The sequence below is a fragment of the Mobula hypostoma genome, chromosome 13 (assembly GCF_963921235.1).
Source record: "Mobula hypostoma chromosome 13, sMobHyp1.1, whole genome shotgun sequence".
In the NCBI taxonomy this organism is placed as follows: domain Eukaryota; kingdom Metazoa; phylum Chordata; class Chondrichthyes; order Myliobatiformes; family Myliobatidae; genus Mobula; species Mobula hypostoma.
In genome coordinates this window covers 25519229-25543992 of record NC_086109.1, presented here as the reverse complement: position 1 = coordinate 25543992, position 24764 = coordinate 25519229, and the positions used below count along the sequence as shown (strand labels likewise).

The 24764-nt window shown below is 39.9% G+C and overlaps 1 protein-coding gene across 1 annotated transcript in view; it reads left to right on the top strand.

Annotated features, from left to right (window-relative positions):
• The first annotated feature begins 1014 nt into the window (after positions 1-1014).
• slc6a17 (solute carrier family 6 member 17) overlaps positions 1015-24764 on the top strand; it is a 66155-nt gene continuing 42405 nt past the window's right edge. Inside the window, exons 1-2 of the mRNA XM_063065475.1 lie at positions 1015-1153; positions 19209-19602. Coding sequence (XP_062921545.1) covers positions 19317-19602 — 286 coding nt within the window. The 5' untranslated portion in view covers positions 1015-1153; positions 19209-19316. The remainder of the gene's footprint in view (positions 1154-19208; positions 19603-24764) is intronic.

Below are 24764 nucleotides of genomic sequence, written 5' to 3'. Positions count from 1 at the left end.
ACTGCTTGTTGATACCACAGCAGAAGTATTGCACACCAATAGGGTTCATACCCCATTATCAGCCAGTTTTGTCAACATGAGCATTGATTAGGATATATAGAGGAGGGATGGAAAAGTGCACAATGATTACACAAAAGGCTGAAAGCACATACTACCAGGCTGAAGGATAACTTCCATCCTATTGTAATCAGGCGCTTGAATGGAAATCTTCAAAGATGGACTCCTTGCCTCACAACCTACATCGTCATGTTTTTGCACTTTATTGCTAATCTGCGCTGAATTTTGGTAACTTTTACACATTATTCTGCATTGCTATTATTTTACTTTATTCTAGTTCAAAGCGCTGTGTAATGATTTGACTTGTGTAAACAGTATGCAAGATAAACTTTTCACTGTATTTTGTTACAAACCAATTCCAATACTAATCTTTACTTGCCCACCTAGACTTGGCCAACTCAGCTATCCATTGTTCCCTACGTGAATCTAGGGAGACCACCCTCATCCTTACCTCCTTCAACAATGCGTCTATCTACCTAAATACAGCTCACATTCCCTCACCTATCTCTCTATCCTTCATTGGGCAGCCTGGCAGCCCCTCTCCCACCTTCTTGTATCCGATTCCATCCCTCCCACCACCCCGGTAGCTTTTCTTCATCCAACTAATCCCAGCCCTCACCTGGACCAGTCCCAGGCTCAGGACCGAACCTGATATCTCTCCCATTGACTCTTTCTGCGTCACCAGCTATTTCTCAGTTTGCACAGAGATTTTTTCCCCCTGTGATCTGAACACACTGTATCCCATCAGCGTTTAACAATCAGTGACGTGAGTAAATTTAAAGGTTATTTAACTATGGCAGCCCACAATATTCTCAAACCTGTACCTCCCTTGAGATAAACTTTCATTTTTTTCTCCATTCATATGGCAGGCTATTCTTAGGTTAGGAGATGATGCAGAATGCACACGCTGCTGGCGTCAATGCGTGAGGACGTTTCCACCCTGGATTTTGATTTGGAGTCAGTACTTGTTTGGGGTTTTTTTTAATCTTAACACCGGGATCCTCCGCCTCTTTCCCATCCTTTCAGTAGATTTCTGTTCGAGTTCCAACCCTCGGCTCCCGATCGTGTATGGTATATTTGGGCTGATTATTTGCTGGTAAGTTGCGGAATTGTCAGTTTTATTGAAGGCGGATTTCTTCAGTTTTCACCTTCAATGTGCGTAGGAACCTTGGTAAGATGCTCAACCCCCAACTGACATAAATAGCAGATGCTTGAATTATTAATGTTTGCAATCTATGTTGTCCTCTGGAGCTGACGGTGGATGTAAGGTTAGTGGATGTTTGATAACTCTGAGGTACATTTGGAGGTAAAGTTAATTTTTCCCCTAAATTACTTCGAGATTAACATGTGAATTATTAGATTCTGCACAGAGAGATTCCGCCGGCCATCAGAATGCTTCATATGCTCTCTGTGTTTGAATGAACCAAGATTTTCGAAATAGCACTGAGAGGATTGGGAGGGTGGAGTGACTGAATCGTCACGTTTTAATTTCCTTAAATGCTTGATACGAATCGATGCCATTTCTCTGGAGGGTAGAAAATGACTTTTGCTTCGATTGAGTGAAGCTTAGGGGTATGAAATACTATACGCCTAGACGCTTGGACTGGAAGGCTAAGGTGCCGAAGAATTTTTTTTTGCATTTAGGCGATGCAGCCTTGAATAAATATAATCAGTGAATGTCATCCCAACTTGTCCCGTCTCCTTGCACACGCAACCTGCGTGCAGATATTAAAAGGGGCCGGCTCGACTCCCGGTGAGACTGCATATGTGGACGCTGCCGACAGTCAGTCGTTTTGCACTTGTACATCAGTGTCCAGTGAAGTTCTGATCCGGCTCCTGGAAATAGACCAGGTTGGGTTGCGACACGGATGCGTTTTGCACTCCCGTGCAATCGATACGTGTTGGAGCATCTTGTTCCAAAAATCAAGTCATTTTATTATCGCTACTGAAAAAAAAATTAAGGCCGTTTTGATTCCGTTCTACGCCTTACAATTTGTTGTCAAAGGAGATTCAACTAGTCTTAAGGAACACACCCCCAAAATTGTCTTCTCTCCGGCGGGAGGCTGCCTACTCTCCGCCCAACCATCAACCTATTGGCTAATTTCCCTGTCGATCAGAAATGTTGCCCCCGCTAACAACCAATCGCAGCCGGGAGCATGCGTGACATCTTTTCCATATTTCGGGGTGAAAGTGACCAATCACGGAGCGCTGCTTAAAAATGAATTTTAATGTTCTGGTATGACGGTGTATTCTATGCTTGTGTTTTTTTTAAATATAGTTAAAACCTTCACCTTAGTAACTTGCTCTGCATATAAAAGATAAATGGGTTTGAGACAAAAATTGCAATCTATTGCAATTAAGAGATTTGAGGGGCAAATATAGGGACCCTGGAAATGAACTGGAGGTCTGAATCAAAAGGTTTTACAGATAGTGATGTGGGTCTCAGTTTTGGAACTCACCAACCCAATAGTGTTGGGAAAAGTGGCTTCACCAGATGGACTGTGGCAATATGTGGTCAACTCTCCATTTTCTGAGTAACAATGGGGATGGACAATAAATGCTGGCTACAGCAATGCCTAGATCACTACCTTCTTCCAAAAAATAAATGATTCAACCCATTTGAAGAGTTTAATTCATGAGAAGTGCACTAATTGAATTGTCTAGGTCTTAATGTTCCTAGTAAAATCCCTGAATTATGGGGCATGGAATTGTATATTGATACAAGATATTTGGAAATGCGTTTCTGAGAGATTCAATACCATATATAGAATGTACAGTAGATTACCTGGAAGCGAGTTACAGATTTGTTGATTGTTTGTCAACAGAACTAGGTTAGGAAATTCACTATGGAACTTGTAAATAATTGAAGCTCACACTTTATTGTCTCTGCACAAACAACAATGTAACTATGTTGCCACCAGGCCAATAACTTAGAACATAATTTCTACTGTTCCGTCTGTACCAATACTCACTCAGACCGCTTCTCTGATTTATAACACCAAAATAAGGGATCACCATTGGCTAGATGATAGATCCTTTCTTCTCCCAGCCCCTGGCATGGGGGTTTTTCCTCGCGATGGTGGGTCTTTTGAGAAAGTTATCACTGTTAGCACACTTGAAGTGCCCACTTTAATATTTGTTTCTTACCTATTCAAATATTGCATTCCAGTTTTATTGGCTTTAGATCATGCGTCTGACCTTTAACACTTTTTTATTGGCTCTGCTTCATGCCAGCATCAATTTATTGCCCTCTCCCAGCAAGTGATAATTGTTAATTAATGGCTTTGTTCTCTTCAGTAACTAGCTGAAATCACTCCAGACAGGCATCAACCCCAACATTCACAAACCTGCATGTTATATTTAATGAAAGAACACCTCACAATTACCTTCTTTGGAAATGATCTCCGGTTCAACAGATTACGTGAAGCCTTACTGTATCTATTTTAAAAACACAGAAAGCCAAACAACTTCATCTCACAAAATGGAGAACATAGTGTCTTCAGGAAATGGCAGCCTCCATCCCTAAGTGCATGGCAGGAACAAAGACAGTTGATCTGTCTGTTTCCACTGTCCTTGACCCATTCAAATTTGGCATTTTCTTCCATACTTCAAATTCGCCATGGCCAACAGATTGGTCTCCTAGCAAGTGCTGTGCATGAAAAACTCTGGTATGTAAGTTGTAGACTGGAATCGAATCAAAGTCGTCAGATGATTTATATATAATAACAGTGATATGGAAATTACAGCTCAAATCAATGTGTTTGCTGGCTTATATAACATACTAATATTAACCCTTGTTGTTTAGGTTGTACCAACACCTCCTTTACTGATGCTGGTCATGCTTTCATGCTCCTATCAAAATCCAAAAACCCATCTCATAATGCGTTTAGGTAATTAAACATTGGCCTTGGAATAGGGGTTCCCAACCTTTTTTATGCCATAGACCATTACCATTAAGCAATGGGTCCGTGGACCTGAGGTTGAGAGCCCCTGACTTGGAACAAAAATTCTCTGCTATTTCACATAGTTTGGGAAAAAAAACACGTAACCCCAAAGAGTAGAAATTCAAAATGAAAATTTGGTCAAATGAGAAAAGTAGTATGAGTTTGCCGCAAAAGAACAACCACACATCTTGTGTTTGTACCATGGTAAAACATCCCAAATATCCCAGATGCTTTACAAACACTTATCTAACAAGATTTCACCTTAAACCTTGAATGATGAGACTAACCAATACTTCGATTGGAGATATAGGTTTTAAGATGTGAAGTAGGAGAAAGAGATAATGAGGTAGGTAAGATAAAGGTGGGAATTTCATGCTCTGGAGGCAAAGCATTTGAAGGCAGAGCTACTATGGGAAGTGAAGAAAATCAGAGGTGTACAAGAGGCCAATAATTAAAGTGTGCAGAGGTCACTGATATATTGTAGGGCTGGAAGAGCTTAAAGAAGTAGGAATTTGACCATGAAAAGATTCAAATCTAAACAAAATTATTTCAGAATAAGTCCATCCATCAGTGCAAGTAGTAATGAGTAAACAGGACTTTGAACAAGTTAGAAACAGGCAATTTAAAAAAAATTATTGGGGATACAGCAAGGTAACAGGCCCTTTGGCCCAATGAAGCTGTGCCTCCCTCTTACAGCCATGTGACCAATTGCCTTACTAGCCTGTGCATCTTTGGAATGTGGGAGGAAACCTACATGATCATGGGTAGGACATACAAACTCCTTGCAGACAATGACAGGAACCATGAGAGATTTTATTTCTGGTCCTGTTTAGTCCCTGACAGATAGTGTCGTCCACAGAAATTGCACTTATCTTCTTGACTCATCAGCTTATGCAAGGAATGATGTGTAATGTTCGTAGTGGTAATAGTTTATTTTCACATTGTATAAACATCTCAGCAATTACAGGGTGAGCTTATAAATGTCAGTAGGTAGAACAATGGCCATTGGAATTTACTGGTGACAGATAACATGCAAAGAAATAATGTTATTATTAGAGCTGAGGTTATGATTAAGAGTCTGTGTGGTCTTCTTAACTGTAAGATATTAATATCTAAATATTTAAGTGCAACTAATATTATTAGTTAGAAATAAACAATACTAGAGGAAGATGTGTCCCATTTTAATCAGTTCAGCTGTGAGACAGAGAAATATTCAAGTATCAGGGTCAGACAATGAGTCATGCCATTGATTCTTTGTGTATGATATCCTATATTGTGAGAAAAGAACCTTGACATCTAGGATGTGGACTTTTCAAGATACTGAAGCTACTAAAGCATTAAATCTTAACTTGTTCAATTAACTCAAATTATATTAACTCAAATTACAGGATAAAGAATCAAACCAGGAAATACAGTAAGCCGAAAAACTAAGATTTCATCACAAAGATGGCTGGATGCACTGCTTGTAGTCTTTATCTCTTATATACTAGAACAGTTCTTGCAGACTACAAGCCAGCAAAAATAACCCCACTGAATCTGTCCACCATTCCATCATGGCTGATTTACTATGCCTCTCAACACCATTCTTCTGCCTTCCCCCTGTAACTCTTGACCCCCTGACTAATCAATAACCTATCAATCCCCGCTTTAAATACACCCAATGACTTGGTCTCCATAGCCATCTGTGGCAATGAATTCTACAGATTCACTGTCATCTGGCTAAAGAAATTCCTCTTTCAGTTCTGTTCTAAGAAGACATCCTTCTATTCTGAGGCTGTGCTTTCTGGTCCTACACTCCCACATTATAGGAAACACTCTCTCCACATCCACTCAGTCTAGGCCTTTCAATATTAGATAGGTTTCAATGAAACCACCCCTCCCCCCCACCATCCTTCTAAACTTCAGTGAGTACAGGTCCAGAGCCATCAAATGCTTCTCACGTGTTAACAATTTCATTCCCAGGATCATTCTCATGAACCTCCTCTGGACCCTCTCCAATGCCAGCTCATCCTTCCTTAAGGAAACTGAAGGTAGATTATGAGAAGAAAGTCACGTTTATTGAAGTTTTCATTTCTTGCAAGTGTTTTTCCTCTAATCACTGCACACAACAGCCATTTTGAAGTTTTTTTTTTCTCTCTGAGATGATCCAACATTTACTCATATCCTGGACTCCTACTCCATCACTCTGAACTTTTATCAGCTCGGATTTTCAGAGCAGCTGGAAGGGCAATCTTTCTAGAAAGATAGATAGATAACTTTATTGATCCCAAAGGAAATTACCATGTCACAGTAGCATTAAAAGTGCACAGATAAACAAACATACAAATATTAGAAGAGAAGTAAGAAAGAATAAAATGAGTTACCTCAAACAATCTAACAGGAGGAGGTCATCCCTTCCCTGGCTATAAGTTGACTCATTATAGAGCCTAATGGCCTAGGGTAAGAATGACCTCATATAGTGGTCTTTGGAGCAGCTCAGTTGTCTTGGTCTATTACTAAAATTGTTCCTCTGTTCAGCCAAGGTAGCAAGCAGAGGATGAGAAACATCGTCCAGAATTGCCAAGATTTTCCATCAGGTCCTTTGCTCTACCATGACCTCCTGTGTGTCCAGTTTGACTCCTATATCAGAGCCAGCCTTTCTAATTACTTTATTGAGCCTGTTGGCATCACCCATGTTGATGCCATTGCCTCTGCACACCACCACATAGAAGATTATACTGGCAACAACTGACTGGTAGAATATGTGAAGGAGAGGTCTGCATACCCCAAAGGACCTTGGGAAGTAGAGGCGAACTTCCACTCAGAGATGGAGCTAATACGGTCCCCTGTGGGGCCGCAGTGCTGCTTATAGTCATGTCTGACACACACCTCCGAAGCCGCACAAACTGTGGTCCGCCAATCAGGTAGCCCATTATCCAGGATACAGTGGAAGGGCCAGCCTGTATTGAATGGAGCTTTCCCCCCAGCAATCAATAGTTATACCCTCAGTCCTTATTTCCTCCATGCCCATTGTGCACGTACATGGAGGCATCATGTCATTTAAAATTATATACCTATCTGCTTTAAAAGACATTCTATATGTTTGAATGTAAGTATATCTTATGAGTCTGACCCAAAAGTTTATTTAAGAATTGTTAGCACATACAGATGATAGTCCCTTACCAATCTGTATTGATCTGTAACAGTCTGATGCTCTTTGTATTTATAGGGATTTTCAATGACTCAGAATCCTTATCCAAGGATTTAGGCCACACAATGTTCTTCAATAGCACATGCAGCAATGGTCAGAAGGTCCAGTGGAAATATTTGGCGGATGAAATTCCCTTCCAACGGTTCTTCAATATAAGACATGCAAACATTTTAACAGCTATGCTAAAACAGCCAACTCCTGTAATAAACCCTAAAGATATTAAAAGTAAACTAGGATGTAATAAGTTATTAAACTGGGATGAAAGAAAGTCTCATGAGAGGTAATAAGATTGATAGTGCAGGGATTCTGAGATTTTAATGAGTATATTGTGATGAATTATGCACATTCAGGAAGAAGTAGAAAGGAAGGAAGGAAAATCTAAACTAATTAATTGACATAATTGGGTTAGTGGGGTTATTCTCATTCTTTTAAGGAAAAGCCTGAAATTCCCGAACTGTGAAATGCCCTTGAATAAAGGATGAGAAGTATCTCCAGGAGCTATCAAGATGAAAATGCAGCAGAATGTATGACTGCCTCTGGTGCTCTCTCTCAACTGTCAATGTAGGTCAGATATATGCTGTCATGGTCACTGGAGAGAAACACTTTAGATTCTGAGCTTGGAACCACAACTGACAAGGATTTGCATGTAGACACAATGCTCCAGACTCTGTGATAGTATGAAACATGCAGTGACACAATCTAGACAGGCAAATATACATTTGGAAGGACACACATCCAGACATACAATAAACCTATGGAAATATAAACACACATACAAACACACACATGGGAATAAACATACAAACATATATCCATACAAATGCATGAACCCTTCAGCTAAATACCCAAATGCATTAATTTCTCTGCAAAAACAAAAAATACACACATTTATACATACATGGTCCGATATTAAAGCAGAGTAAACCAGATACATTTTTACATGAAGATGTAATTCACATATTCCATACGTAAATGTGCATACACATTCACATAGCAATAATTATTTTCAAATATAAACTTTATGCATAAAATACAGTACATGCAAGTATAAAAAGCAGTCATTCACTGTTTACATTCATACTGTCAGTCAGTCCAATGATTCACAGTGTTATTAGTTCTATACATTGGTGGTGTTAGCACATTTTGTGTAATTAGTACCATTGCTACTCAATGAATATGTAGCCTCCTGGGATGATACAAACTTTAATTGCAGAGTATGACTTCCAGGAGCCAATGTCTGCCATTTTCAGGCTGCATTCGCTGATAGATGTGTCCTGTCTGCAGCCATGTTACACAATCTTCTGTATTTATCACCTTCTCTCACTTCAGTTTAATGATGTTCAGTCTGTCTTTATAGCTTCCAGTGCTGATGGTTTCATGTCTATTGTAATTCAGTAGCTTTGTCACTTGTACACAATGACTCCAACACTAGCATTCAGTACCTCCATCACCCCTACCTCTGGTCTATCACGACTAGAATCTCTGACCACCCCTTATGTTTCTCTTTTACTTCTGATCTGACCCAAACTGGTGCAGTTAGGGAGTTACAGAGATATAGAATCTTAAAGCAGGTCCTTTGGCCCAACCTTGCAATACCAACCAAGGCGTTTTCGCTGAGCTTGTTCCCTTTGCCTGCATTTGGCTCATTTCGATCTAAACCTTTCCTATCCATTAACCTGCCCAAATGTCTGTAAAATTTTATAATTGTACCCACATCTATCTCTTCTCCAGGCAGCTTGTTATACATAACCTCCACCCTCTGTGTGAAAATTGCCCTTAATCATTCCACTCTCACTTTAAAACTATACCCCCGAGCTTTAGACAGCCCTAACCTGAGAGAAAAAATTTGTGACATCCACCTTATCTATGACCTGCATGATTTTATAAATCTGTGTCAGGTCCCCCCCCCCCGCCCCCCGGCTTTCTTCACTCCAACGAAAATGGTTGAAGCCTATCTAGTCTCTCCTTCCAGAACCAGCAGTTTCCTTGTGAATCTTTTTTGGCTTTCTGTCTGTTTTTGTCACATCCTTACTATAGTACAGAGAATTGCAGTGCACGTAACATTCCAGGTGTGGCTCAACTAGTGTATCTGGCTGTAATATGGCGTTGCAGCCCTTGTACTCAGTGCTGTAACCAGTAAAGGCAAACGTGCTGTCTTGGCCTGAAATGTCGCTGTCTATTAATTTCCATAGCTGCTGCCTGAGTTCAACCAGAATGTTGTGTGTGTTGCTTTGGATTTCCAGCATCTGCAGACTTTCTCCTGTTTGAAACATGCTGTGTAGCTTCTTCACCAATTTGTCTACTTGTGTTGCATGTTAAGGGTCTCCCTGTTCTATAATACACCTCACAGTCTTGTCATTCACAGTGTATGTCTGTCCTTGTTTCACTTCACAAAATGCCTCACTTTCCACTTGTCTTAAGTTACGCTTTCGCAGTTGATCTAGATCCTGTCGTAACCTGTGCACCCACTGTCAATCTACAAATTTACTAATCCACTTACATGCCACCTATATTCTCTTCCAAATCATTAATATATATGACAAGGGACCCAGCAACAGTCCCTGCAGTATCCCTGAAGGTCACAGGCCTCCAATCTGGTAAAGAATCTTTCCGACTCCATCCACCAAGCCAAGTTTGTATTCAATAACTATCTCACCCTGTATCCTATTATGTGATCTCAACTTGCATAGACAATGCCTACAACCTTGTTCTTAACAACCCACTTGGTCACTTCTTCCAAAAAATTCAATGTTTTTCAGAGGGCATAATTTCCCAAACCAATAGCCACGTTGGTTGTCTCTTTTGATGGACAAAGTTCATAATGCTGATCTGAGCCTTGATCTTGAATAAGGTGTGAATAAGTTGAATTGCAAGATACAATATTAAGAGACTTGAGTGACATGTATATTGAATCATAGATTATTGGATAATTGATATGGAGTCTGCCACAAACACTCATATAATATATACACACTCATAAAAAATATCAGAATATGAGGAATAAAATGGTCTGGGCTCCACTCTCAAACATGTTCTGAGCAACCTGATCTTAAACAGCTACGAGGCTTCTATTGCAGTTGGTTTCAGTGGCCTCAGATATTTTGAATTACTCACAAGTGACCATACCTTGACCCAGTAGCTTATGAAAGCTGTTGAGACTGAGGGAAGCTGGGGCCACACAGCATCAAGGGCCACTCAACCAGCTGTTTTCATCTCTGGTGTTACAGCAGTGCATGGGCACGGTGGATCCTGAGGTTTCAGGAACATTAATGATGGCGGCATGCCAAAACTTCCTGATGTATTAATGGTTGTGTTTGGATATTAAAAACATGTCAGTGCTTGTGCCTGTCTGCACACATGTGTGGATGGGTCATGTGTAAATGAATTACAGAGGATATATGAGTGTGTCCACCATTGAAACATCCATGTATGTGCAATGTGTAGGAACACATAGACCATAAGACCTTGGAACATAATTAGGCCATTTGGCCCATTGTGTCTGCTCTGCTATTTGATCATGGCTGATTTATTATCCCTCACAACCCCATTCTCCTGCCTTCTACCCATAACTTTTTACACCCTGATTAATCAAGAACCTATCAATCTCCACTTTAAATATACCCAGTGACTTGGTCTCCACAGTCATCTGTGAACTCCACAGATTCACTGCCTTCTGGGTAAAGAAAAGGAGGAAGGTGGAAGGGACTATAAAGGAGAGAGAAGTGATGAATAAATGAGTATTTGAATATTGTCCTGGGAAGAAGATATATCGAGAACCTTGAAAGAACAAGAGAAGAATTCTAAGGGCCAAAGGATGAAGCATCTTTTCTTTCTTCTTTTTAAATCTTTTTATTGAATAAGTATACAAAAAGGTAAGCCATATAGGCACTAATACACTGTTAGAATATAATAAAATTACAGGAGATATTAATACAGAAAGAAAAAGTCAAACAAACAATGTAATTTAAACATAACATACTAAGGTAACATAATAGTATACTAATTTTTATATATATATCAATAGAGAAAAAGAAAAAAGAACCCCCCAAAAAAAACCCACCGTGCAACTAAACTAAAAGCAAAGCAAAGCAAAGGGCTAACTTGGAACCAAGTAGAGTTAAAGAACTTAAAATCACGTCCTCAAACCCAACCTCCATTAAAAACAGTAAAAAAAAAACCAAGAAGGGTATATAAATATGGAGCAAAAAAGAGAAGAAAAAAAATTACATTAAATGAAAATATTGAATAAAAGATCTCCAGGTCTGTTCAAATTTAAGTGAGGAATCATAAAGATTGCTTCTAATTTTCTCCAAATTCAAGCATAATATCGTCTGAGAAAACCAAAAAAAGGTAGTTGGAGCATTAAGCTCTTTCCAATGTTGTAAGGTACATCTTTTCGCCATTAAAGTAAGAAATGCAATCATTCTACGGGCTGAAGGAGAAAGATTACTGGAAATTTTAGGTAGTCCAAAGATGGCAGTAATAGGGTGAGGAGAGATATCTATATTCAATACCTTTGAGATAATATTAAAAATGTCTCTCCAAAAAGTTTCCAGAGTAGGACAAGACCAAAACATATGAGTTAAAGAGGCTATCTGCCCCGGACATCTATCACAAAAAGGATTAATATGAGAATAAAAGCGAGCTAATTTATCTTTGGACATATGTGCTCTATGAACAACTTTAAATTGAATTAGGGAATGTTTAGCACAGATAGAGGAAGTATTGACTAATTGTAAAATCTGCCCCCAAAAGCATCTTAATAACATTTTATTTAAAACAAGGAATTCCTTCTCACCTCTGTTTTAAAGGGACATCTTTGTATTCTGAGGCTGTGCGCTCTGGTTCTAGACACTCCCAATATTGGAAATATCTTCTCCACATCCACTCTATCTCGTCTTTTCAATATTTGATAGGTTTCAATGAGATGCCTCATTCTTCTAAGCTCTAGTGAGCACAGGCCTGGAGCCACTGAGCACACATCATACATTAACCCTTTCATTCCTCAGATCATTCTTGTGAAGCTCTTCTAGACCCAGTAAATTTATTATAATTATCAAATAATTATGGAAGTATATATGCATTATACAAGTCTGAGATTCATATATACAAGGTCCCACACAGGAGATTAGTGTGCAAACTTAAAGCACACGGTATTGGGGGTAAGGTATTGGTGTGGGTGGAGAATTGATTAGCAGACAGGAAGCAAAGAGTGGGAATAAACGGGACCTTTTCAGAATGGCAGGCGGTGACTAGTGGGGTACCGCAAGGCTCAGTGCTGGGACCCCAGTTGTTTACAATATAAATGACTTGGATGAGGGAATTAAATGCAGCATCTCCAAGTTTGCGGATGACACGAAGCTGGGTGGCAGTGTTAGCAGTGAGGAGGATGCTAAGAGGATGCAGGGTGACTTGGATAGGTTGGGTGAGTGGGCAAACTCATGGCAGATGCAATTTAATGTGGATAAATGTGAAGTTATCGACTTTGGTGGCAAAAATAGGAAAACTGATTATTATCTGAATGGTGGCCGATTAGGAAAAGGGGAGGTGCAACGAGACCTGGGTGTCATTATACACCAGTCATTGAAAGTGGGCATGCAGGTACAGCAGGCGGTGAAAAAGGCGAATGGTATGCTGGCATTTATAGCAAGAGGATTCGAGTACAGGAGCAGGGAGGTACTACTGCAGTTGTACAAGGCCTTGGTGAGACCACACCTGGAGTATTGTGTGCAGTTTTGGTCCCCTAATCTGAGGAAAGACATCTTTGCCATAGAGGGAGTACAAAGAAGGTTCACCAGATTGATTCCTGGGATGGCAGGACTTTCATATGAAGAAAGACTGAATGAACTGGGCTTGTACTCGTTGGAATTTAGAAGATTGAGGGGGGATCTGATTGAAACGTATAAGATCCTAAAGGGATTGGACAGGCTAGATGCAGGAAGATTGTTCCCGATGTTGGGGAAGTCCAGAATGAGGGGTCACAGTTTGAGGATAGAGGGGAAGCCTTTTAGGACCGAGATGAGGAAAAACTTCTTCACACAGAGAGTGGTGAATCTGTGGAATTCTCTGCCACAGCAAACTGTTGAGGCCAGTTCCTTGGCTATATTTAAGAGGGAGTTAGATATGGCCCTTGTGGCTACGGGGGTCAGGGAGTATGGAGGGAAGGCTGGGGCGGGGTTCTGAGTTGGATGATCAGCCATGATCATAATAAATGGCGGTGCAGGCTCGAAGGGCCGAATGGCCTACTCCTGCACCTATTTTCTATGTTTCTATGTTTTCTATATGCCTATTCTTGGGTGTGTATGAGTGACAGAGTACATGTATGCATGTGTAAGGGTGCATGCTGTGGTGCCCATGGGTACTGAATGTATATCAGCATCAGAATGAGTTTTAATTAAACCATTCGCAAGATGAGGTGTCATCACCCATTCCCAGTGACCCTTGACAAGGTGGCAATGGAATATCTTCCAATCGGAATGGTGAAGGTATTTCCTTTTCCAGGACTTTGCTTTATTGGTGATGATAGTAGACCAAATTTGGATGTTATGTTACTATGGAGGGGAATTTTGAGATAGGAGCTGCTACCTTTGTTCTTCTAGATTTGAAGCTCATAGGTTTGGAAGGAGCAGACAAAGAAGCAATGGCTTTTGCTGCAGTGCGTTTTCTAGATCCTGTGCACTGCAGACACAGTGTGTGGATGAAGGAAAGTCCATCCGCTTCAGGCAAAGGATGGGATGCCCTTCAGCTCAGTCCTGGATGAATCTAATGTGATAGTTGCACAGCTTATTTACAGTATTATATGTGCTGATGTCAGCATTGTAGAGCAACTTTGTGGGCCTGAAATAGTCAAGAATCTGCTGTTATGCTTATGGCTGATCAGGTGGTTCTGTGATTTATCTATTTCTTGCTTCGTATCACGTAAGATGATGGCAATGAACGGAGGTCACCTTTACTCACTGGCTGTTTTACAATGTAAATCAGCAACTCCTGCTGTCCCTCTCATAGACCAGCTATGAAGTTAAAAATATCTTCTTCAAGGTGAGGGTTGCTCCCACTCAGAAACCCAGGAGTTTTCACTTTTCTTTTCTATAAGTTCCAAGGGCAAGTAGAGCACAGTTTAGATGTAAAGATCTCAGTCTGCTGTTGTCTCAAGCATTCTCATAGCAGATCCAGAAAAGTATACTGGATATTAAGATAACTATATATTGCCCTAAGAAACCTAGAACTAGTGCAGCTTGCATTAATTACAGATCAGAACTCCCTTTACACTGCCCCAAACTCTCATAAATCAGTTTAACCCTGATGGAATATACTGTAAAGGTCCTTCAACATTTTCCTTCAAACAGTAACAATTCACTACACCATAGACACAAAATAAAGCTATCACTGCACAGTTCTATCAATACTTAATTCCCATTTTCACATTAATAATTTATCAGAATCTCTGTCACAATCAGGTTTAATATCATCTGCATACGTTATGAAATTCGTTAACTTACCGGCAGCAGTACAATGCAATATGTGGAAATATAGAAAATAAATAAATCAATCAATTACAGTAAGTATATATATGTATATTAAATAGTTAAATTAAAATATTGCAAAAACAAATAATAAAAAAGTGAGGGAGTGTTCATAGATTCAAGGTCCATTTAGAAATTGGATGACAGAGGGGAAGAAGCGGTTCTTGAATCACGGAGTACATGCCTTCAGGCTTCTGTACCTCCTTCCTCATGGTAACAATGAGAAGAGGGCATGCCCTGGGAGATGGGGGTCCTTAATAATGGACACCACCTTTCTGAGGCACCGCTCCTCGAAGATATCTTGGATACAGTGAAGGTGAGTACCCAAGGTGGAGCTGACTAATTTTACAACTTCGTTTGATCCTGCAGCTTCGTATGATTCTGAGCAACCACCCTGCCCCCACTCCATACTGGGTGGTGATGTAGCCCGTCAGAATACTATCCACAGTACATCTGTAGAAGTTTTTGAGTGTTTTAGGTGAAAAACCAAATTTCCTCAAATTCCTCATGAAATATAGCCACTGTCTTGTCTTCTTTATAGCTGTCTTGTCTTCTTTATAGCTGCATTGATATGTTGGGACCAGGTTAGGTCCTCAGAGATCCTGACACCCATGAACTTGAAATTGCTCACTCATGATTGCATCAATACTTTTTTTTTAGGAACATGGAAGGCCAATGGGCTCATATGAATGAGGTAACAAGACCCAAATTTTGGCCTTTGATTATGCATCTTCCGCAATCCATCATATTTCCTCTTGCTACCAACTAATGATTCTTGGATTTGCCTTATGTCTTTTCTTTCTTTCCTAGCTGTTACTCTCTGGTTTCAATTATATATGATAATCATATTTAAGTTCACCTATTAGCTCTGTAAGTACAGATATTGTATACAAAGGCAAGGAAGTCACACCCTGCATATCTTGAGTTAGGCCTGAGCTGGAACGCTATGTCCATCTCTGACACCGCAATTTAGAATGGAATAAAGGGCTGTAAAGAGTTCTGAGGAGGTTTACCAGGACTTTTTCCAGGGATGTAGAGAAATAAGAAAACATGTTGGTTATTCTCCTCGAACTAGAGGCTTAAAAGGAGATTTAAATATTGCCCATGATTTTTGTCAAGGAAGCGTAGGAGAAAACAACATCTTCTGGCATGGATCAGTAATCAGAAAATCATAGATTTAATCAAATTGGTAGAAATGCATATTGAGAAATATCTACATCTCAAGGATTAAAAAGACTGGGATGCACCAGCTGAAATGGTGGTCGGATCTGATTCTACGGTAATGCTAGGAAAGAAATTGAACGTGAAGGGGAATGTTTGCAGAAGAACAGGGGAAACACAGGTATATGGGATAAAATTAAACAGTCCTTTGGGTGCTTTAGATGTGATGGATAAATGACCTCCTTCTAAGCTCAAACAAGTGAAAATCTGCAGATGCTGGAAATCCAAGCAGTACACACAGCCTTCTAAGCTGAAGGTTTCCAAGGTTCAAAGGTTGAAGTGTTCTTTTTATTATTAAAGTATGTACGCAGAATACAAATCTGAGATTTGATTTCTCCAGATAGCCATGAAATACAGAAAAACCATGGAAGTCATTGAAAGAAAAGACATCACCACCCCCCAGCAAGAAAAAGGAAAAGAAACGAAACTTGCAAGCCACAAACACCCAACCCCTCTCTCGCACAGAAATTTACAGATCGCCCACTCAGAAAATGGCAGCTAGAACATCAAAATCAAACCCCCAACCCCCTCTCTCTCACACACAAAATACTAACATATCTCCCACCTGGAAAATAGCAACAAGAACATCAGACCCCAAATCTCTCACCCCTCCCTCACACACAAACTAACATATCGCCCACCCAGAAAATGGCGATAATCACATAAGTCTCGAAATTTCGAAAACATCCTCCGTCAGCGTCAGATTTCTTTAAATCTAAAATTCAAACCTGACCAGATCCTTGCATCTTGGTATCAAAGAGGGTAGGCACTGCAAGTAAAGAAGCAGAACCGTCCTCAATGTGCATTCCTTCTTTTCTCTACAACTGTAAGTCATTTCCATTTCTAGGTCTTGTTACGAAGGATAATATTTTTGAAACTTCTCACCTCTCTCAGCATTTGTCAATCACAAAACGTGCAAGCATTTAAAACCTCAGATTTATGTCAATGAACATCTCTTGACTGTCCTGTTTGTTTCATCCTTGGCATCTTAAATTTCAGGATTTCTCACTTCAGATCATTTTAAGCAGCCTAGAAAAGCTTTTTTTTCATTGTATCATTTAATCATTATGAAGTTCATTTAATGAAGCAAAACGTCTCCACTTTGTCAACATGAATTCAGTGGACTGAAGGGATGAGAACATTCAATAGGAATGGAAGGCAGATTAGAGAATTGTGGCTATAGCTTTGCTTCCCATGACCTAAAAGATGTTCCTCAATGGGCATGTGTCTCTGTTTAGACATCTCCTATCATGCAGTCTGTTTCAATTTTTCAGCTGGGAATTTGATAAATGGATGGAAGTGAGTGTTTGAGAGTATTTTCTGCCCCCAAATCCAGAAAGGAAAGAGTCAGATAATGGAATAAAATTAACACTATGGTAGTCTGTCAACTGATTTCCATTAATCTGTCCAAAGTTTGGCATCAGTGTGCAGGGGAAAGTGTGAGATTTTAACTAGCAGTTTAAAAGAGGACCAGGAGAAGTTGAGTGGTGGAGAACTAAAGGGAGAGAGTTGCAATGCTTATGGTGTTTCTGAGCACCACCCTTGAGGAGTGGCTCCTGAAAGAAGAATGCCAGAGGACAACACCAAAAGAGCTGAAATTACTATCTTGATCCAAATTCTGATTTAAGCAAATAGTATGAAGCAAATTGTTTTAGACATGTAGTTAAAACGGCTGATTGTGTCATTATCCTCATCTCGCCCAAATGAAAGCAAATTATTTTGTTTTTTTTTCATTGGCTTGGTTTCTTTGATCTGCAACCAGAGATCTGGAACGGGCTGCTTTTATTATAGTTAACTTATGGGTAGATTTGGGAACAGCTTCTTTCCAACCGTGCTAAGACTGCTGAATGGATCCTGACCCGGATCTGGGCCGTACCCTCCAAATATCTGGACCTGCCTCTCAGTTTTTTTGCACTACCTTACTTCCCATTTTTCTATTTTCTATTTGTGATTTATAATTTAAATTTTTAATATTTACTAATTTTAACTATTTAAAATATTTTTAATATTTTGTAATCCAGGGAGTGTGAAACGCAGAATCAAATATCACTGTGATGATTGTACATTCTAGTACCAATTGTTTGGTGACAATAAAGTATGAAGTATAAAGTATATATTTCAAATCAGATCGCCATCTTAATCTGAGATTTCTGGGCATCAGCAGTGGCATGATACATTATTGGAAATGAAAGTCATTGCTAGAATCCATTGACAATTGGAAGCATATGTTGGAAAATTGTGAATGTTTTCCACACCCTTCCTCTCTAGAAAGTATAATTGTTGAATCACAATTCAGTCTATCAGTAGTTCGCTGTTGGGTGTATTAGTAATGTTTATGTCCACATCAGCCACTGGAGATTCAGGCAGGAAGCGAAAGACAAAAGATCCATCATGCTTATAAGCAGATATTTAGAACTCACAAATTTTGCTTTGAAGTGAAGTTTCCAAGTTTATCTCTAGTGCAAGGCAATAAATGTTGACAGCTGCAGGTGAGGAATTTACATTCTGTCATTTGTTTACGGGAAGCTGAGATGAAAACTTCAATATTAAAGTCTCCTTCTTTCAAAGCTCCCTGCAGATGGCAATATCCTACATTATGCAGGAATGAGACCAGCACTTCAGCTCAATATGTTAATTAAACATGAAAATAAATTTAACCTTGCCTGCAAAACATGAAGGGTAACTTCGTGGTGGAGGGTTATTGACATATGGGTGAATTTGGACCCTGATAAAGCTGCTTTCTTGGTGTGGTTGTTACTTTGCAGTAAACACACTTTAAAGGCTTGGGAAAGCACTGGGGACACAAAATGTCCAGCTATAAACATAAAAACATCCTTCCGTTCTCTAAATCTGAAGTCCATTCCCTGTCCAAATATTTTTTAAATGATTCAATTGTATCTGCTTCTACCATCTCCTCTGGTAGCTTGATCCATATAACTGTCAATGGCTACCCCTAGATCTCCTCTAAGTTTCTCCCTTCTCATCTTAAATCAATGCCTTCTAGTTTTAGACTCCTTCACTTTAGAAAAGACTCTGATTATCTACTTTATCTATGCTCCTCATTATTTAGTAAACCAAAGTAAGGTCAACCCTCAGTCTCTTGGAGGCAGGGTGGGTTTCTCTTCTCAAATATCAAAGTCCCTCTGTGAGTGGAGGGGGATCTCTGCAAGTCGTTTGGATCTCTAGAATTCTGCAGTGTCAGCGTGTGGTTCAAAGTTTAATACCAATGTTTCTGAAGAAATTTGTCTAACCAGTAATTATTTTTGTAATTAGATTCACCCGCAGAAGACTGTAACAGCATAAGGGGACTGGAATATTCCGGAGTCTCCAGCATCTGCCTCTGCTTTGTCATCTGTGAAGCATTGTGTAAAGGTGTGACCAATGCCGAAAAACAGTAAGGTTACACAACGTGAGCACAGCAATGAGCCTGTCACGGAGTCTGTCGCCGATCTCCTTGCTGGAGAGGAACCTATTGACTACAAGCGCAGTGCACTCAATATAGGAGGAGTCCCACCCACCAAGGATAAGGATGTAGAGAACGCCATGGAGATTGAAGATCGGCCAGCCTGGAACAACAAACTGCAGTATATTCTGGCTCAGATTGGCTACTCGGTGGGTCTGGGAAATGTCTGGCGTTTCCCCTACCTGTGTCAGAAAAATGGTGGAGGTAAGAAACAGGCTTCAGATTTCATTCACATTTCGATGGTTTTAAACAGTAATCACAATTTTGAATGTCTTTGGGATAAATGGGAAGACATTCAAATACTCTGTGGGCGTTTGAGGCATGGGTAGTGAGGGGGTGAGACTTACTGGTGAGGAGAGACCACAGGAGGTATAAGGAGGCTAGGAGGGAGGTAAAGAAAGAGAGACTGAAGGTGGTGGAAGGCGAGATTGAGTGCAGTGTGGGGGAAGATTGAGGGAGGTGGGAGGCAAGATTGAGGAAGATGGGAGGCAAGGCTGAGGACAGTGTGAGGAGAGACTGAGAGAGGTTCAAAGGGAGACTCAGAGAGGTTGGAGGGGAGACTGAATGTGAGTATAAATTTCGGAAGGAGAGACAGATGAAGCAGATATCAAATGAGGTGAGGGATTTGGAGATTGCAGGAAGCTAGAACAGAGATTGGGAGACGTGCGGAGGAGAATGAAGGAAGAGAGTTGGAAGTGGGAAGGGAAACTGAATGGAGAGGTTAAGGGAGCCAGAGGGCAGATTTAAGGGAGCTGGGTAGTGAAATTAAGAAAGGCAAAAGGAATAGTTGTGTGAATTATGGACACTCCTGGTTTGGCAGTTTTGATAAAGACTAGCTAAGGTCTGCAGAAAATGGTACTGACAGTTCAAGCATGAAGAGAAGTGCCTGCCGTTTTGGGGGTATCTGATGTAGAAAGGAACAAGGAAATTTTGAAGGAGCATTGAATGCAATAATGCCCCTGATTTTAAAAACAAATGCAAGAAAAGGACAATTGAGAAAAGGAAAAGTCATCCAGCCACAAACCATTGACCGCTACACATGGTTAATTGTATTACTGACTGGTGATTAAAAGTGAGTAAATAGATGAAGTTGGCATGTAATCTTGTTGCAGAACTTGTAAATCTGAGTGTAAACCCATTTTTGCATTTGCTGGTAAAATGGTAAAAGAAAATGCGGACTGCGAACGATTTTCAGTTATTAACTGCTTAGCTTCCTTGATTGTCATTTATTAGTTATCTACCAAAGTAATGTGTAATACTGGTGAAAATGCTGAATTTACACTGAATTATCATTCTTAGATAAGGGTGTTTGTTATCAAGTTCAATATGACCGATCAGAATAACAGCTTCCAGACAGCAAGCTCAAATAATAATAGGCAGTACTAACACAAAGAGGAAATGGTAACAGCATGCAGCCATAATCCAGATGGAGTGTGGTTGAGGATTGTTTTTATACATATAATTGATGAAGAAGGCAGCTATTCTACAGCACTAGGTCCATATGACAGAGCCCCATTGGTGAATTAAGTGTTATGTTAAATGTCATCTAGTAAACTCCTTTTGTTCCATTTCTTGTTTTGTATTTGCTTAAAAACATTTATCCTGATTAAGTCGATGTCCTGTGATTTAATGATAGGATTAGCTGGCAAGCACTAGATCAGTGGAACGAGAGGGGGATTACTGAAATTAACTCCTATTCTCAGACTCCGAATCCCTCTGATTCTGAGGAAGGAAATGGCAGCCTTTGTCTTTTTGCTCCCAACGTCTGTGGAGAGTAAAGACAGAAAAAGCAAAAGGAAAAGGTGAAAGGAGAGGACATGAATAGCTGGTGCAAAGTAAAATCTTTTCTTGAACTTTCTCTAATGGAAGCCTGGAGTGTTAGAGGGAATGGAGCAATTAGTACTCAGATTAGTTTGGGATTAATGATGAACTTTTGGAATAGAGTGATCTAATGGAATAACACTGAATTATTTCAATCACTACCAATCTGAGATGCAATTGACCAACCATCTTGAGGACGAAGTGAAACCACAGTACAGCAGCTCTTCTTCAGATTCTTGTAGTGACATGAAACAACACTGCAAATTGCTGACTACAATCCTTGCTCCTACCCCCTTATAGATCTTACAAATCTTTTACATTGTTATTACTGGCCCCTCGCGTACAGACTTAGTTTGGGATTGATGGACTAGAGCAGGGGTTCCCAACTTGGGCTTCACGGATCCTTTGCTTACTGGTATTGGTCAATGGAATAGAAAAGGGTTGCAAGCTGGACTAGACGGAGAACGGAACAATAGGATTATATTAGTGTTAAAACGGAGCTCTATAGAAAGTGGGGAACATCAGCATTGCAATATAAATAGAAGAGAGAATGGAAAACTGGATTGGGCTTGAGAATCATATGAATGATGTGGATGGAAAGGGTACTGGGACTCAGAAAGGGGTGTGTGGAAAGATCAGAATTGAGGGATAAGTTTGGAATCAATACTCACCACAAAGAATCCATATAATAAGGTAGGCCAAACAAGAGCAATAGATTTCCTTCCAGGACAGCAATCTTATACTGAGATTTAATAGTTAAAGCTAAAAATTTCATTAATTTATTGCATTTAAATCTATTGGCTACAATGATTAGATTTGAACCTTGTCAATAGATAATTCGTCCGAACTCATAACTTGCTATTCTATTAATTTAACCAGTAAGTCACTATTCCACTGTGTAAAATAGGTAAGATTAGTGAGCGATTTTTGCCACAATATAGAGAAGCAGTGATGGTGTGACAAGTGGAAGAGTGGCATTAATCTGGGCATTGAGGAAAAGAGTATAGCCAAGAGTGGCATTAATCTGGGCATTGAGGAAAAGAGTATAGCCAAGAGTGGCATTAATCTGGGCATTGAGGAAAAGAGTATAGCCAAGAGTGGCATTAATCTGGGCATTGAGGAAAAGAGTATAGCCAAGAGTGGCATTAATCTGGGCATTGAGGAAAAGAGTATAGCCAAGAGTGGCATTAATCTGGGCATTGAGGAAAAGAGTATAGCCAAGAGTGGCATTAATCTGGGCATTGAGGAAAAGAGTATAGCCAAGAGTGGCATTAATCTGGGCATTGAGGAAAAGAGTATAGCCAAGAGTGGCATTAATCTGGGCATTGAGGAAAAGAGTATAGCCAAGAGTGGCATTAATCTGGGCATTGAGGAAAAGAGTATAGCCAAGAGTGGCATTAATCTGGGCATTGAGGAAAAGAGTATAGCCATGGGATTAACCTGGGGATCCTGTATCATGAGTCAGGTCTCCTAAATCTTTTCCTTGATCCACTCTTGAATGCCCAGTTGGATTAGTTTGAGAGATGTTGCTGCTTTGTGCAGTAACTGTTTTAATTTAATGTCCATAAAACCAGCTTCCCAAAAACCAATGGAATGGGTGGCCAATTAGTCTGTTGAGGTTGAATGATTTCCATGAAATGAGGAAAGATCCTATGCTACCAAGAATGCAATGAACTCATTCTGGATGGTAATGTATCTGAAGAAGGGCTGCTTCAGTGTGGCAACACCCACTCCTCAGTTAGTCTCAGCATGCTGCATTTAAAAATACAAAACTATGAAACTTGGGACAGTCTCTCCACACAGGGAGAAGAAAAGCTGCCTGTGGTAATGGCAGACTATGGCTTTATAAGTTGAAATTCAGTCACACAGCACTATTTGAGTGATAGTTAATTTGACCTAGAGTAATTTACAGTTGGAATCATTTCAGGGTCAAACAAAGAGGGGCCTGATTGGGCATTTCCATTGGTGAGCAATATTTCCACAAAGGTGTGTGAGTGTGCACACACACACATCTTGCTACTAGCTCACAAAGGAATTAAAACTGTGCACAAAAGGTTGTCACCCTCTACCTTGTTGGCATGTTAAGTATATTTCAGGATCGTACACAATCACATTTCCTTTTCCGGTTTCCAATACAGACAGTGTTGACAATGTGGAGTTTGCAATGATTTGTTGGCGGATTTTAGAATTGGCTTATTTATACTGTTTTTATTGAAGAAATTATTCAGTGCGCACATGTTGTTGGCTCCAGTCAAAAAATTGCACAGCGCAAGATTTTTGTGCACGTTGGCCATTACAAATTAGAGGGAACATTGTTCATGAGTCTTCATTCTGGTTCTGATACTATTTCTGCAGCAGAGAAGCACGTGGAGGTGTGGGGCATTGGAAATGCTTAGCAGCTTCTATTTTAGGAGGATCTGACCAAGGCAGGATCTAATAACAGGCTAATTTTAAAGTGGATAACCACAGTTCCCAATGTGATATGCTGGTTGAAATGAGTAAAAGAAGTAATTTGGAAATATGAATCCAAAGGGAGCACTTCAAGACGTAGTTGGATAGAGGATGATTGACTCAACTGGTCTGAATCATTTTATCCTTCATGTCGACCTTGTGAGAAAGAAGAGAAAGAGAAGGAACTGTATGGTTTAAGGATCCTGGAAGGAAATGATTTAGTTTTGTTGAGGAAGGAGGAGGAGACTGGGAATAAGGGATGACTGTACTCAGAGTTGTTCATCATTTTGCTGGGTTTCTGGTGCAGCTGGCATCACTGTCCTAAAGTAGGTCAGTGTCTCATCATGTGCTTTAATGCAGAGAGCAACCTGTAATTGAGATTTCTTCATTGTTGAATATCTGTCTGTTCCCCAATCTTTCAGAAATTTCCTGCATACAATTTGTGCACAAGTATATATTTATCAAAATTACCATTCTGTCGTTTTGTGTTGATCCCTATTACTTCTGCGTATTCCCAAGTCAAATTATTTAATTATAATACTGAGGAAGACTGAATGTCATGCCTTCATTTTTGTTGCTACCCTCTACTGACGTTATCTACAAAACATCCTTACTCATATCTTTTTCTTTATTTATCCAGTCCCCTGTTAACTGATGTCGTGTTCTCTGCTTCAGTATCCACTGGAAGTAATGCATTTTTAATTATGACACGTGAGGAAAAAAATTTCTCACTTCTTTGCTAAACCTCAGTTTGTGCCTGTTAACTATTCATTGGCCAGCTGGAAATGCTTCCTCATATTAAAAATCTTCCGCTAACTTTCTCTGTTCTAGATTAAATAGGCCTCAATTTTTATCACTTATAACTTCTCAATTATGATCTCACTTGAGTAAATTTTTACTCTCCGTCATTGCAATACCCTTCCAGTAATATATTGACAGGAGCTATGTGTGATCATCCAGCTGAAACATACGGATTGTTACAAAGAACAGAAGTCATTGAGCCTATTACAATGCATATTAAGAGGCTATTTCTCAGATTGGATGGTGCTTTCTGTATTAATTGTGGATTGTCTACTCAGCAGCTAAAAAAACAG